Source organism: Corythoichthys intestinalis, chromosome 6 (genome assembly GCF_030265065.1).
Source record: "Corythoichthys intestinalis isolate RoL2023-P3 chromosome 6, ASM3026506v1, whole genome shotgun sequence".
Lineage (NCBI taxonomy): Eukaryota > Metazoa > Chordata > Actinopteri > Syngnathiformes > Syngnathidae > Corythoichthys > Corythoichthys intestinalis.
The window spans coordinates 3,212,969-3,229,259 of NC_080400.1; the positions used below are offsets into that span (position 1 = coordinate 3,212,969).

General features: G+C 40.0%; 3 protein-coding genes across 6 annotated transcripts in view; 2 read left to right on the forward strand and 1 right to left on the reverse strand.

The window, feature by feature from the left end:
• shkbp1 (SH3KBP1 binding protein 1) overlaps nucleotides 1-5,535 on the forward strand; it is a 61,713-nt gene extending 56,178 nt beyond the window's left edge. For both annotated transcript variants that reach the window (XM_057838719.1, XM_057838718.1), the window contains one exon: nucleotides 3,753-5,535. In XM_057838719.1, the coding sequence (XP_057694702.1) occupies nucleotides 3,753-4,350 (598 nt within the window). In that variant the 3' untranslated portion in view covers nucleotides 4,351-5,535. The remainder of the gene's footprint in view (nucleotides 1-3,752) is intronic.
• Nucleotides 5,536-9,764: 4,229 nt separating this feature from the next.
• triap1 (TP53 regulated inhibitor of apoptosis 1) lies at nucleotides 9,765-11,461 on the reverse strand. Its single transcript, XM_057839307.1, has one exon. The coding sequence runs from the start codon at nucleotides 11,285-11,287 to the stop codon at nucleotides 11,063-11,065; it is 225 nt and encodes a 74-aa protein (XP_057695290.1). The 5' UTR covers nucleotides 11,288-11,461; the 3' UTR covers nucleotides 9,765-11,062.
• Nucleotides 11,462-11,831: 370 nt separating this feature from the next.
• supt5h (SPT5 homolog, DSIF elongation factor subunit) overlaps nucleotides 11,832-16,291 on the forward strand; it is a 29,489-nt gene continuing 25,029 nt past the window's right edge. For 2 of the 3 annotated variants that reach the window (XM_057839304.1, XM_057839306.1), the window contains exon 1: nucleotides 11,833-14,540. In XM_057839304.1, coding sequence (XP_057695287.1) covers nucleotides 14,454-14,540 — 87 coding nt within the window. In that variant the 5' untranslated portion in view covers nucleotides 11,833-14,453. Of the gene's footprint in view, nucleotides 14,541-16,291 lie in introns of all 3 variants that reach the window. The other variant, XM_057839305.1, reaches the window with a different exon arrangement.

Below are 16,291 nucleotides of genomic sequence, written 5' to 3' on the forward strand. Positions count from 1 at the left end.
TGATAATTTTAGGTGTTTCCGTGTCACTTTCTGATAATTTTGGGGCATTTTTTGGTCACGTCCTATTAATTGGTCACTTTCTGTTGATTTTGGGGCATTTCCGTAACTTCCTGTAGATTTCAGGTCACTTTGTTGATTTTTGCATGGTTTATTTGATCATTTTCGGTGTTATTGTGTCATGTCAGGTATGTTTTGGCTCGCTTACTGTTAATTTTTAGGCGTTTCTTGGTCACTTCCTGTACTTTTTGGCTCACTTCCTGTTAGTTTTGGGGCATTTCTCGGTCACTTCCTGTTTATATTGGGGCATATCCGAGTCACTTCCTGTTAATTTCAGCTCACTTTCTGTTGATTTTGCATAGTTTTTTAACAATTATTGCTGTTTCCGTGTCACTTTCTGATCATTTTGGGGCATTTTTTGATCACGTCCTATTAATTGGTAATTTCCTGTTGATTTTGGGGCATTTCCAGGTCACTTCCTGTAGATTTCAGGTCACTTTCTGATGATTTTTGCATGTTTTTTTTTAATCATTTTCGGTGTTCTTGTGTCATGTCAGGTACGTTTTGGCTCGCTTACTGTTAATTTTTAGACGTTTCTTGGTCACTTCCTGTACTTTTTGGCTCACTTCCTGTTAGTTTTGGGGCATTTCTTGGTCCCTTCCTGTTGATTTTGAGGCATTTCCAGGTCAGTTCCTGTAGATTTCAGGTCACTTTCTGTTGATTTTTGCATAGTCATTTTAGATGTTCTTGTGTCAGGTGTGTTTTGGCCCACTTACTGTTACTTTGGTGGCATTTTTTGGTCACTTCCTGTTGCATTTGTGGCACTTATGGGTAACTTCCTGTAGATTTCAGATTACTTTCTGTTGATTTTTGCATAATTTTTTAAATTCAGTTTAGGTATTACCATGTCACTTTCTGATACTTTTGGGGCATTCTTTGGTCACTTCCTGTTGATTTTTGAGTATTTCCAGATCACTTCCTATTGATTTCAGGTAACCTTTTTTTTTATTGCATAGTTTTTTTTATCATATTTAAGTGTTCCAGTTCACTTCCTGTACTTTTTGGCTCACTTCCTGTTCGTTTTAGGGCATTTCTTGGTCACTTCCTGTTTACATTGGGGCATATCTGAGTCACTTCCTGTAGATTTCAGGTCACTTTGTTGATTTTTGCATGGTTTATTTGATCATTTTCGGTGTTATTGTGTCATGTCAGGTATGTTTTGGCTCGCTTACTGTTAATTTTAAGGCGTTTCTTGGTCACTTTCTGTTGCGTTTGGGGCATTTCTGGGTAACTTCCTGTCGATTCCAGATCATGTTGATGTTTGCATAGTTTTTTGATCATTTTAGGTGTCCCTATGTCACTTCCTGTACATTTTGCCTCACTTCCTTTTAATTTGGGGGTATTTTCTTGGTCACTTCTATGGATATCGTGGCATTTCTGAGTAACTTCCTGTTGATTTCACATCACTTTCTGTTGATTTTTTTCTTAGTTTTTTTGGTAATTTTAGGTGTTTCCGTGTCACTTTCTGATATTTTGCGGCATTTTTGGTCTTTTCCTATTTATTGGTCACTTCCTGTTGATTTTGGAGTATTTCCGAGTCACTTCCTGTTGATTTCAGATAACATTCTCTTGATTTTTGCATAGTTTTTTGATCATATTTAGGTGTTCCAGTGTCACTGCATGTACATTTTGGCTCACTTCCAATTTTTGGGCATTTCTTGGTCACTTCATGTTGTTTTTGGGTAACCTGTAGATTTCAAATCATTTTCGGTTGATTTTTGCGTAGTTTTTGTGGGTAATTTTAAGAGGTCCAATGTCACTTTCTGATAATATTGGGACATTTTGGTCACTTTGTATTTATTGGTCACTTCTGTTGATTTTGGGGCGTTTCCAGGTCACTTTCTATTGATTTCAGGTCACTTTGTGTTGATTTTTGCAGTTTTTTTGGTAATTTTATGTGTGCCCATATCATTTCCTGTACATTTTGGTTAACTTCTTGTTAATTTCGGTTACTTTGTTGTTTTGGGGACATCATTGGGTACTTTCCTGTCGATTTCAGATCATTTTCCGGTTGATTTTTGCAGGGTTTTTTTTGTGGTAATTTTAGGTGTTCCCGTGTTACTTTCTGATAATTTTGGGGTATTTTTCTGTGACTTTTTGTTGATTTGGGGGCATTTCCGGGTCACTTTTTGATCATACTGGGTGTTCTGTGTCACTTCATTTTCATTTTTGGTTCATTTGCTGTTAAGTGCAAGTTATTTCTTAGTCACTTTCAGTTGATCAGGTCACGTTCTGTTCGTTTTGGGGCATTTACGGGTAACTTCCTGTTGACACAGTTATTTTTTGGGCAATTCGGTGTCATTTTCTGTTGATTTTTGGGTCACTTTTTGATCATTTTGGGTGTTAGCGTGTCACTTCCTATACATTTTGGGTCCTTTCCTGTAAATATTGGGGCATATTTTGGTAATTTTAAGTGCTCCCATGTCACTTTCTGATAATATTGGGACATTTTGGTCACTTCATATTTATTGGTCACTTCTTGTTGATTTTGGAGCGTTTTGCAAGTCACTTTCTATTTATTTCAGGTCACTTTCTGTTGATTTTTGCAGTTTTTTTGGTAATTTTATGTGTGCCCGTGTCATTTCCTGTACATTTTGGTTCACTTCCTGTTAATTTTGGTCACTTCCTTTTGTTTTTGGGGCGTTTCCACGTCACTTTCTATTGATTTCAGATCATTTTCCGGTTGATTTTTGCAGTTTTTTGGTAATTTTAGGTGTTCCCATGTTACTTTCCAATAATTTGGAGGTATTTTTTTGTGACTTTTTGTATATTTGGGGGCATTTCCGGGTCACTTTTTGATCATACTGGGTGTTCTGTGTCACTTCATTTTCATTTTTGGTTCACTTGCTGTTAATTGCGAGTTATTTCGTTGTCACTTCCAGTTGATCAGGTCACGTTCTGTTCGTTTTGGGGCATTTACGGGTAACTTCCTGTTGACAGTTATTTTTTGGGCAATGTGGTGTCATTTTCTGTTGATTTTTGGGTCACTTTTTGATCATTTTGGGTGTTAGCATGTCACTTCCTATACATTTTGGGTCCTTTCCTGTAAATATTGGGGCATTTTTTGGGGTCATTTCCTGTTGATCAGGTCACTCACGGGACGTCTCTGGGTAACTTCCTGTTAATTTCAGATCATTTTCCGGATGATTTTTGCAGTTTTTTTGGGTCATTTTAGGTGTTCCCATGTTACTTTCTGATAATTTTGGGGTAATTTTTGTGACTTTTTGTTGATTTGGGGGCATTTCCGGGTCACTTTTTGATCATACTGGGTGTTCTGTGTCACTTCATTTTCATTTTTGGTTCACTTGCCGTTAATTGCGAGTTATTTCTTTGTCACTTCCAGTTGATCAGGTCACGTTCTGTTCGTTTTGGGGCATTTACGGGTAACTTCCTGTTGACAGTTATTTTTTGGGCAATGCGGTGTCATTTTCTGTTGATTTTTGGGTCACTTTTTGATCATTTTGGGTGTTAGCATGTCAGTTCCTATACATTTTGGGTCCTTTCCTGTAAAGATTGGAGCATTTTTTGGTCATTTCCTGTTGAACAGATCACTTACGGTACATTTTGGGGCATTCACGCGTCACTTCCAGTACATTTTGGGTCGCTTCCTGTTGATCAGGTCACTTCTGTTGTTTTTGGGGTTAATCCAAAAACTGATGACTGTTGATGTCATTGATGATTTCCTATGCGTTCAGTTTGTCTTCAGGTTCTTGCGACGGCTTTCGAGCGGATCGCGTCTGCTCTTCCGGAGGAGGAGGAAGAGGCCCTTCTCTCTACGGTAGTCTTCCTCGCCAAGCTCCGCCCCCTAAATCCTCACCTTCGGGACCGCCGCCCAACTTCGCCTTCGCCGCGTTCGGACCTCAGTGCCTCGCCGGCTCCAGCCCGCGACCCCGCCGTTTGGCCGAGCGGGAAGGCGGCTGGACGCGCAGGGGCAGTTTCGTGGAACGCTGCCAGGAACTAGCCAAAGGCTCCGACGCCTCGGAGGGCGTCCGCCGAAGTCTGGCCGCGTGCGGCGAGCTGGAGGCGCGCTTCGGCCCGAGGACGCCTCCCGTGGTTTTCTCCGCTCCGCCCGGCCCGCGCCAGCCTTCGTTTAGAATCGCCGCCCCCGCGTCGCCCGCCACTAGCCCGACGCGCTCGCAGACACCCGCGCCGGCTCGCCGTAACGCCATCCCCGCTTCCTCGCCGCCGCCCGACGCCGCCGCCTCGCCGGAAAGTCCGGCCGGTGGCGAGGGACCAACAGCCGGTCCCCCGACAGGTAGCCCCAAACCGCACATGAACGAGACTAGCTTCTGACAGCCGGCGCGTACGAACTGCCACGTGACAGGAAGTGCCGCTAGGTGTCAACTTCCTGTCGCCGAAGTCGCCCATCATCGAGACCACAAAAAAAAATGTTGCCTGTCCATTCAATCCTTTTTTCTAGAATGGCCCCACCCACTTTTACTGCCAGGGTTGCTAACGGCTAGCAATAAGCCACGTTATCCTTCATATCTTTGTTAGAAAAAAGAATAAATAATTGTTCCAGAGACTTAAGTATGACCATGTTTTGTATAATTTAAAAAGAAAAAAAAACATTTATATGTTAAAATATATATATATTTCCTGTAGCTATGGGGTCACGTCCTATTGATTTGGTGGTACATTGGGGTCACTTCCTGTTTATATTGGTTCATTTCCTGTTGATTTAGGGGCATGATCACTTCCTGTTGCTATCATGTCACTTCCTGTTGATTTAGGGGAATTTCAGGGTCCCTTCCTGTTGGTATCAGGTCACTTCCTATTGATTTGGGGATATATTGGGGTCACTTCCTGTTGATATAATTAAATATATACATATAATATGCTGCCATAGCATATTCATGGCGCATTAATCCCCCGCACTATTTTAAACTTGTCTGTTTTACCCTGGAAACCCCGTTTTTTAAAATTATTATTATAATTGGGGGTGTCAGAGTAGAACTTCAAGTCACCTGAGTTTTTTCCGCCATATATATATATATATATATATATTAGGGCTGTCAAAATTATCGCGTTAACGCGCGGTAATTAATTTTTTAAATTAATCACGTTAGAATATTTGACGCGATTAACGCACATGTCCCGCTCAGTATTCTGCCTTTTGTTAACTTTTACAGCAAGTTATTTTGTGCTGTCTAACAGCGAACTCTTGTGGTCGCTTTGAGACATGGTTTATTGTTTTCTAGCCAGTTCATTATGGCTGCACGACGTCTCAGGCTGATAATGTTGTGCTTATATGATCCTTGGACAAGATTTGTCCATAAGTATGGTTGTTGTAAAGAATGTACATATTATGTTAGTAAGCGAAATGTTATATTTTTTGTATGAGACGCTTTTTCTTTATGTTTAGTGAACCTGTATAGCGTGCTAAGCTAACGTTGTTGCTAATGCAATGCTTGTGTACTTTTTTTGTAGTTTCACTACGGTCTAAAGAGGACAATGGTTTGAGGCCATTTTATGAATAAATCAGATGAAAAAAGGAAGAAGTCTGTGTATATATATATATACAGTGCCCTCCATAATTATTGGATTTATAATTATGTGTTTTTTCGCTTAGCTAATAATTTTTTTTCTAAATAATATGGGACCTTAATGGGAAAAAAAGAGAAAAATCCAACCTTCAATACAAGTGCACTTATTCATTGGGGATAAAATCCCACATAAAGAATTAATTATTGACATCAAATAATGTGTGTCACAATTATTAGCACCCCTAGTGTTAATACTTTGTACAACCCCCTTTTGCCAACAAAACAGCACCTAATCTTCTCCAATAATAACAGCCCCACAGCATCACTGACCCACCCCCATACTTCACAGTTGGTATGAGGTGCTTTTCAGCATGCAAATCTTTCGTGGCACGCCAGACCCACTTAAGAGTGTTTGGTTCCAAAAAGCTCAATCTTGGTCTCATCTGACCAAAGCACACTTTGGTCACACGTGAACACACATTAGTGAAGTATGGGGTGGGTCAGTGATGCTGTGGGGCTGTTTCGCTTCCAAAGGCCCTGGGAACCTTGTTAGGGTGCATGGCATCATGAATGCTTTGAAATATTTGAAATCAAAATCTGTTGCCCTCTGCCCGAAAGCTGAAGATGGGTCGTCACTGGGTCTTTCAGCAAGAAAATGACCCTAAACATATGGCCAAATCTACACGGAAATGGTTCACCAGACACAAAATCAAGCTCCTCCCATGGCCATCTCAGTCCCCAGACTTCAACCCCATTGAAAACCTGTGGGGTGAGCTGAAGAGGAGAGGACCCAGGTCTCTGGATGGTTTAGAGAGATTCTGCAAAGAGGAATGGCTGAAGATCCCTCTTTCTGTCTTTTCCCATCTTGTGAAATATTATAGGAGAAGATTAGGTGCTGTTTTGTTGGCAAAAGGGGGCTGTACAAAGTATTAACACCAGGGGTGCTAATAATTGTGACACACATTATTTGATGTCAAATAATTATTTAAGTGGGATTTTTTTCCCCACTGAACAAATGCACTTGTATTGAAGGTTGGATTTTTCTCTTTTTTTTCCTATTAAGGTCCCATATTATTTGAATTAAAAAAAGTATTAGAAGCTAAAAAACACATAATTATGGAGGGCACTGTATATACAGTTGTGGTCAAAAGTTTACATACACTTGTGAAGAACATAATGTCATGGCTCTCTTGAGTTTCCAGTTATTTCTACAACTCTGATTTTTCTCCGAAAGAGTGATTGGAACAGATACTTCTTTGTCACAAAAAACTTTCATGAAGTTCGGTTCTTTTATGACTTTATTATGGGTGAACAGAAAAAAGTGATCAAATCTGCTGGGTCAAAAATATACATACAGCAGCGCTAATATTTGCTAACATGTCCCTTGGCCATTTTCACTTCAGTTAGGCGCTTTTGGTAGCCATCCACAAGCTTCTGGTTGAATCTTTGACCACTCCTCTTGACAGAATTGGTGCAGTTCAGTTAAATTTGATGGCTTTCTGACATGGACTTGTTTTTTCAGCATTGTCCACAAGTTCTCAATGGGGTTTAAGTCAGGCCATTCGAAAATCTTAATTCTAGCCTGATTTAGCCATTCCATTACCATTTTTGATGTGTGTCTGGGGTCATTGTCCTGTTGGAACACCCAACTGCGCCCAAGACCCAATCTTCGGGCTGATGACTTTAGGTTATCTTGAAGAATTTGAAGGTAATCCTCCTTCTTCATTATCCCATTTACTCCCTGTAAAGCACAAGTTCCATTGGGAGCAAAACAGCCCCACAGCATAATACTACCACTACCGTGCTTGACGGTAGGCATGGTGTACTTGGGGTTAAAGGCCTCACCTTTTCTCCTCCAAACATATTGCTGGGCATTGTGGCCCAACAGCTCGATTTTTGTTTCGTCTGACCACAGAACTTTCCTCCAGAAGGTCTTATCTTTGTCCATGTGATCAGCAGCAAACTTCAGTCGAGCCTTAAAGTGCCACTTTTGGAGCAAGGGCTTCCTTCTTGCACGGCAGCCTCTCAGTCCATGAAGATGCAAAACATGCTTGACTGTGGACACTGACACCTGTGTTCCAGCAGCTTCTAATTCTTGGCAGATCTGCTTTTTGGTGATTCTCGGTTGAATCTTCACCCTCCTGACCAATTTTCTCTCAGCAGCAGGTGATAGCTTGTGTTTTCTTCCTGGTCGTGGCAGTGACAAAACAGTGCCATGCACTTTATACTTGCAAACAATTGTTTGCACTGTTGCTCTTGGGACCTGCAGCTGCTTTGAAATGGCTCCAAGTGACTTTCCTGACTTGTTCATGTCAATAATCACTCACAAGAAATTGCTAATTCGTGTTGCTGTATGTATATTTTTGACCCAGCAGATTTGATCACTTTTTCTGTTAACCCATAATAAAGTCATAAAAGAACCAAACTTCATGAATGTTTTTTGTGACAAAGAAGTATCTGTTCCAATCACTCTATCGGAGAAAAATCTGAGTTGTGGAAATAACTGGAAACTCAAGAGAGCCATGACATTATGTTCTTCACAAGTGTATATATATATATATATACAGTGCCTTGCAAAAGTATTCAGCCCCCTTGAACCTTGCAACCTTTCGCCACATTTCAGGCTTCAAACAGAAAGATATAAAATTTGAATTTTTTGTCAAGAATCAACAACAAGTGGGACACAATCGTGAAGTGGAACAACATTGATTGGATAATTTTAACTTTTTTAACAAATAAAAAACTGAAAAGTGGGGCGTGCAATACTATTCGGCCCCCTTGTGTTAATACTTTGTAGCGCCACCTTTTGCTCCAATTACAGCTGCAAGTCGCTTGGGGTATGTTTCTATCAGTTTTGCACATGGAGAGACTGACATTCTTGCCCATTCTTCCTTGCAAAACAGCTCGAGCTCAGTGAGGTTGGATGGAGAGTGTTTGTGAACAACAGTCTTCAGCTCTTTCCACAGATTCTCGATTGGATTCAGGTCCGGACTTTGACTTGGCCATTCTAACACCTGGATACTTTTATTTTTGAACCATTCCATTGTAGATTTGGCTTTATGTTTTGGATCATTGTCCTGTTGAAAGATATCTTCCCGTCAATTTTAACCATCTTCCCTGTCCCTGCTGAAGAAAAGCAGGCCCAAACCATGATGCTGCCACCACCATGTTTGACAGTGGGGATGGTGTGTTCAGGGTGATGAGCTGTGTTGCTTTTACGCCAAACATATCGTTTTTCATTGTGGCCAAAAAGTTCAATTTTGGTTTCATCTGACCAGAGCACCTTCTTCCACATGTTTGGTGTGTCTCCCAGGTGGCTTGTGGCAAACTTTAAACGAGACTCTTTATGTATATCTTTGAGAAATGGCTTTCTTCTTGCCACTCTTCCATAAAGGCCAGATTTGTGCAGTGTACGACTGATTGTTGTCCTATGGACAGACTCTCCCACCTCAGCTGTAGATCTCTGCAGTTCATCCGGAGTGATCATGGGCCTCTTGGCTGCATCTCTGATCAGTTTTCTCCTTGTTTGAGAAGAAAGTTTGGAAGGACGGCCGGGTCTTGGTAGATTTGCAGTGGTCTGATGCTCCTTCCATTTCAATATGATGGCTTGCACAGTGCTCCTTGAGATGTTTAAAGCTTGGGAAATCTTTTTGTATCCAAATCCGGCTTTAAACTTCTCCACAACAGTATCTCGGACCTGCCTGGTGTGTTCCTTGGTTTTCATAATGCTCTCTGCACTTTAAACAGAACCCTGAGACTATCACAGAGCAGGTGCATTTATACGGAGACTTGATTACACACCGGTGGATTCTATTTATCATCATCGGTCATTTAGGACAACATTGGATCATTCAGAGATCCTTACTGAACTTCTGGAGTGAGTTTGCTGCACTGAAAGTAAAGGGGCCGAATAATATTGCACGCCCCACTTTTCAGTTTTTTATTTGTTAAAAAAGTTTAAATTATCCAATCAATGTTGTTCCACTTCACGATTGTGTCCCACTTGCTGTTGATTCTTGACAAAAAAAATTAAATTTCATATCTTTATGTTTGAAGCCTGAAATGTGGCGAAAGGTTGCAAGATTCAAGGGGGCCGAATACTTTTGCAAGGCACTGTGTATATATATATATATATATATATATATGGCGGAAAACACAGACAAGGCTGAAAAAGCAGTTTCTGCTCTTGCCCATAGCAAAACCCTAACTGGAGGTGAGAGCACGCGAGAGCACGATTAAAGACGCCATGATTTTAATAAGATATTATCGCTCTTTTCGATGCAAAACTACATGTAGCATGTATCACCGAGTATCAAGACACAGCTAAGAATGGCCAGAGCCGGATTTTTGGGGGATTTTATGGGTGAAACATGGTCATATAACAAGGGTCGCGATGTAGAAATCGCAGACATCAAGGAGTGGTCGAGATTTTTCCTATATTTACCCTTTTAAACTTTTTTTTCCCCCCAATTTTTCTTTGTTTGGATCAATTATCATCTAAAATATCGGGAAAAAAGTGACAGTAATGAAAAAAATACAGTGACGGGATAGTTATGAGGTAGACGATATCTGTGACTTATTTACAGACGCCAATTTTTTCCATTGTGATGTAATTTGCTTAAAAGTTCAAAATATGCAAGTAATTTAAAAAAAGTTTTTTTCCTTTAAATGAAATATTAGACATCGATGAATGATTCTAAGCTAAAAATGACACACATTTTGAATAATAAATAACCTTGTTTTTATGGCTTAGTTGAAACAAGCGGTTGTGCGACGTCTGTAAACTGGGGTTTCCAGGGTAAAACTGAGATTAAAAATAGTTTGGAGGCATAATGCGTATGGCAGCATATAGACATATTGTTTTATCAAACACAACAGTTCTTTTGGCTTAAAATAGTTTATTTTAAAGAGGAGTGCAAGGGCAGAAACTGCTTTTTCAGTCTTGTCTGTGTTTTCCGCCATATATATTACAGCATGCTACAGTAACATTTATGTAAATTTTTTCGTCCAGAAATCAGCTGTTTTTTTTTTTGTTTTTTTTTTCCATTTTGAACCAAATTTAACAGTGCTTTTTACTGTTTGGCACTTTTTTTTCTTTGAAAGGGAAACTAAAATTGAAATAACTTATTGAGTGAAAAAAATAATTTGGACAATTCAGAAGTTGGTTAATCCTCAAACAGTTTTATTGATTATCAAAGTAGCTTAAGTCGTTTGCTAATCAATCCTGTTAGCTCTAGTTTACCTGCCATTGACAGCGCTCGACGTCCGTTCATTGACAATTCTTTTATTCCCCAACAAAAAGGCTTCGGTAACGAAATGGTATTTGCGACATGGCAAATATCGTACCGATTGAATGTATAGACAATAATCGGTGCGTGAACAAAAAATCTCATGTAAATGCTGATTTGCAGTTTTCATAGACACGATAACAAACGTGTCATCATCCAGTGCGCATGCTCAGTTGGCCTCATGGCGCACTGTTGTTGTTGCCGGATTTTCTAGTCATTTTTTGGTGTTTTTCAGCTCTCGGGCTTGTCCTTGTTGGGACCCATGAAGTCCAGGCCGTCCACCGGGATGTCCTTGTCCTTGATGGCCTTCTGCACGCAACGCTGGTACAGCCGGAAGCTGTCCTCGCACGGCTCGGCGCCGCGCTCTCCTTTTAGGAACTTGTCGGCGAACCATCGGTTGAAACATTGGTCGTACTCCCGTTTCAGTTCCGTGCAAGCTTCCCCCACGCTGTTCATCTCCGGAGCTGTTTGGGAGTTTAAAAAAACAGAGAAAAGTCCGGGGTGGGGGAAAAAGGCGATTCGAACGAGAGTTCGCGCAGGAGACAGCGCGATGTTTGACGTCACAGCCTGACAAAGATCCTAAATGAAAGATGTTTTACTCTGTTGACAAGAAATGTTCCTTATATGAGACGTCAATGTAAATGGAAATGGCTCTTTTCGTCATTTCAATGGCACAAAAGCTTTCTTTAGTGGCCGGATATCGACGGGAAGTCGGTAAATGCCCGAAATGCCCCCAAATCAACCGGAAGTGACCTAATACGAAGAGGAAGTGACCCAAAATGAACAAAGAATTTCAAATTCCCCCCACATCAACAGGAAGTGACCCAATATGAACAGGAAGTGACCCAAAATGCCCCCAAATCATCAGGAAGTGAGCCTGAAATGCCCCAAAATCAACAGGAAATGACCTGATTTCTACAGGAAGTGACCCTGAAATGCCCCCAAATCAACAGGAAGTGACCCTGAAATGCCCCAAAATCAACAGGAAATGACCTGATGACCCCTAAATGCCCCCAAATCAACAGGAAGTGACCCTGAAATGCCCCAAAATCAACAGGAAGTGACCCCGGAATGCCTCCAAATCAACAAGACGTGACCTAACGTGAACAGGGAGTGACCCTGAAATGTCCTAAAATCATCAGGAAGTGATCCAATATGAACAGGAAGTGACCCCAAATCTCCCTAAACCAACAGGAAGTGAGCCTGAAATGCCCCAAAGTCAACAGGAAATGACCTGATATCTACAGAAAGTGACCCTGAAATGCCCCCAAGTCAACAGGAAGTGACCCTGAAATGCCTCAAACTCAACAGGAAGTGATCCTGGAATGCATCCAAATCAACAGGAAGTGACCTAATGTGAACAGGAAGTGATCCCGTAATGCCCCAAAATGAACAGAAAGTGACCCAATACGAACAGGAAGTGACCCTGAAATGTCCCAAAATCAACAGGAAGTGATCCAATATGAACAGAAAGAACCCCTAATCAACAGGAAGTGACCCGATATCTTCAGGAAGTTAACCCTGGAATGCCTCAAAATAAATGGGAAGTGAACCCGAAGTCGCCACATAATTACAGGAAGTGGCCCAATGTAAACAGAAAGTGATCCTGGAATGCCCCAAAATCAACAGGAAGTGATCCAATATGAACAAAAAGAACCCCTAATCAACAGGAAGTGACCCGATATCTTCAGGAAGTTACCCTGGAATGCCTCAAAATAAATGGGAAGTGAACCCGAAGTCCCCACATAATTACAGGAAGTGGCCCAATGTAAACAGGAAGTGAGCCTGGAATGCTCCAATATCAACAGGAAAATGACCTGTAATCTACAGGAAGTGACCCAATATGAACAGGAAGTGACCCAAAAGGCCCCCAAATCAACAAGAAGTGAGCCTGAAATGCCCCAAAATCAACAGGAAGTGACCTGATATGTGACCTTGGAATGCCCCCCAAAAACCAGGAAGTGACCCTGAAATGCCCCCATGTCTACATGAAATGACTCTGGAATGCCTCGAACTCAACAGCAAGTGACCCCGAAATGCCCCCAAATCAATGGGAAGTGACCCAATATGAACAGGAAGTAACCCAATAGGAACAGAAAGAACCCAAAATGCCCCCAAATCAACAGGAAGTGACCCATTATGAAATGGAAGTGACCCAAAATGCCTCCATATCAACAGGAAGTGACCCTGAAATGCCCCAAAATCAAGAGGAAATGACCTGATATCTACAGGAAGTGACTCTGGAAAGCCCCCAGACCAACAGGAAGTGAGCCCAAATGCCCCTGAATCAATGATAAGTGACCCAATTTGAACAGGAAGTGATCCCTAAATCAACAGGAAGTGCCCGCGAAACCCTGGAATGGCTCAAAATCAACAGGAAGTGAATCCGAAATCCCCCCTTATTAACAGGAAGTAACCCAAATTGAACAGGAAACGACTCTTAAATGCCCCCAAATACACAGGAAGTGACCTAATGTGAACAGGAAGTGATCCCGTAATGCCCCCAAATGAACAGAAAGTGACCCAACATGAACAGGAACTGACCCTGAAATGCCCCCAAATCAACAGGAAATGACCCGACATCTATGGGAAGCGACCCCGAAATGCCCCCAAATCAACAGGAAGTGATCCCGTAATGCCCGTAAATGAACAGAAAGTGATCCAATATGAACAGGAAGTGAACCCGAAAGCCCCACATAATTACAGGAAGTGACCCAATGTAAACAGGAAATGCCACAAGACCAACAAGAAGTCACCCTGAAATGTCTCAAATCAACAGGAAGTGACCCTAACGTCTCAAAATCAACAGGAAGTGCGCCAATTAGTACAGGAAGTGAACCCGAAATGCCCCCAAATCACCTGGAAGTGACCCCAAAGTCTCCTCATATAAACAGGAAGTGACCCATGATGAACAGGAAGTGTAGAAGCTTAATTATCAATTTTCCCATCGTTTTTGATGCCACGTAGTACAACATAACACAAGTGTTATTAAAATCCCTAAACATAAATTTACCATTTGCATTTTAAATGCATCCGCCTCTTTTTGAGAATGAACAGTTTTGCCCACGCAACAAAACAAAATGAAGTCCGTGTCTGGTGTGTATTTTTTTACCAAGCACATGAACAGGACGCGCTCGTAATTTCCAATTAGGTAAGGTTCATCTTTCCCAGGGCACGTGAAGGCAGCATTGACGTCCACTTTCGTCGTCAAAGTGAGACCTCAGTTTCTTTTCGCGCTCTCATTTCACTTTATGTGCTTAACCAGTAAGAGGCAGTGTCAAAGAAACCAAACTCTCGCGAGACTTACCATATCCCCGGAAATCCTGCGAAAGACGACGACTGCAAAACAAGCGGTGGCTATTTGGCCATTTTCTTAACAAGAAAAACACATTTTTAAACGTCAGCTCGAGAGAGCGAATAACATTCATCGGGTTTGAAAGCGCTTCGCCATTTTGACGCACTCTATAAGGTTCACTTGGCGCCAAAAAGTCGACAAGTGAGCCCCGCTCGGCCTAGCTTGCTGGCTATTAGCTTAGCTTTAGCGAAATTGCGCTCAGTTAAAACTACGAAGCAAAGTTGGCTCTTTTGTTGCTTTAGTTTAGGCTGCTGCAGTTAATAAAAGATGTCGGACAGCGACGACAGCGACTTTTCTGATAACCAGAGTGAGCGAAGCAGTGACGGAGAGGCCGAAGAAGTGGACGAGAACGAGGTAGCTTCCGTACAGTGCTAACATCAACACAATAACAATACATGCGCTTAAAAGTCAGTGTTATGAAAGTATCAAATATCCGCTTAACGTGTGTGGAAAGATTATATAAGGTGTAATATTCATTGAAATACATTGCATAAACACAACTGCTATAGATATTTTGATTTTTGTGTCCACGGGCACTCATAGAAACAAAATCCTTTAAATCCATAATATTCGGGTTATCATTTTGATATTTTTATATTTAGTTTTAATTGTAGTTTAGGTTTGCAACAAACTATTAATTTGCTTGTTGAGTAAGCCATTGTTGTGATTATTCAATTATTTCATACATAAATCACGTTATTAATATTTAAAATATTCTAATTTGTTACAAGCAACTGTCTATATGCCTTGTTTGTTTTTATAAAATACATTTGTAATGTTTTTTAAGGTAAAAAATTTGCATTTTTAAAATAGAAATTAAATCATTTCAAATTCTTTTTTCCGTGTGCCTTTTTGTTTGTTTTTATCAAACATACATTTCTTTTTAGTATTTAGAAATGTAAATATCATTTCAAGCCAGTTTTTTTATTTGCTTTTTTGTTCGTTTTTATCAAATACATTTTTAAAATGTATTTCCCCTTGTTTTTTTTTTTTTCTTAAAAATGCAAATTTTTCCAAAAAAATGGACATTAAAAAGTTATTTAAAATGAGTTTTTTATTTGCTTTTTTTGTCACATTTTTCAAATGCTTTAAATGTAAAAAGAAATGCACATTTTTAAAAGTGGACATTTAAAAATCAAGTTTTTCTATTTGCCTTTTTTCTTTGTTTTTCACAAATATATTTTTTAATGTTTTTTTTTTTTTTTTTTTTTTTTTGAAAATGCATTTTTCAGTACATTCATTAAAAATCATTTCAAATGAGTTTTTTCATTTGCCTTTTTATTTTTCGTTTTATCAAATATTTTAAAATGATTTTTGTTGTTTTTTTCTGTTAATTAAAAATGTGCATTTTTGAATAAAATAAAAACTAAAAGCCCTTACACACGACTTTTTCTGTTTGCTGTTTTTTGGTTTTTATCAAATATAGTTTTGAAATGTTTTCTTTTTTGTAATATAATTCAAAATGTGCATTTTTTCAGTATGTACTAATTAGAAAATCATTTTAAATGAGTTTTTATTTGCCTTTTTGATTTTATCAAATTTTTAAAAGATCTTTTTTCTTGTTTTTTTTTTATATTAAAAATCAGCTTTTTTTTTTTTTTTTAAATGGAATTTAAAAATGGCAGGTTTAAAAAATGCATTTTTTAAAATTAGATAAAAGTACAGGCATGAAAATCTCTCACCTTTCGGCGAAATTCGCCGTTTTGAAGTTAAAAAGGATGACCTACGTGAATCGTGTAGATCCGAGGAGAAAAAATTTAGGGGGGGGGTTGTTTGTAGGCATGTGCCAGTTACCTTCACGGATTACCATGCTATGAAAACGTCGCGGTTACAAAACCACTCAAATTTTCCGTCATACAGTAGTAAGTATTCGTTATTTTTCATGTGTCGAAAATGCAGCCAGAATTAGCTTGGCGCGGCAGCGCTTACCCCTTCCCGTTTGATGCTGCGTGTGTTAGTGACGCTATTCCAGCAAACCCAAAAACAAGCACTCCAAACGCAACGCGTAAATTCTTCAATTTATTGATCTCTCAAATCGTGGTAACTGAAATATACCAAATGAATACATTTAAAACGTTGTACACTCGTATTTTTCCACATGTGAG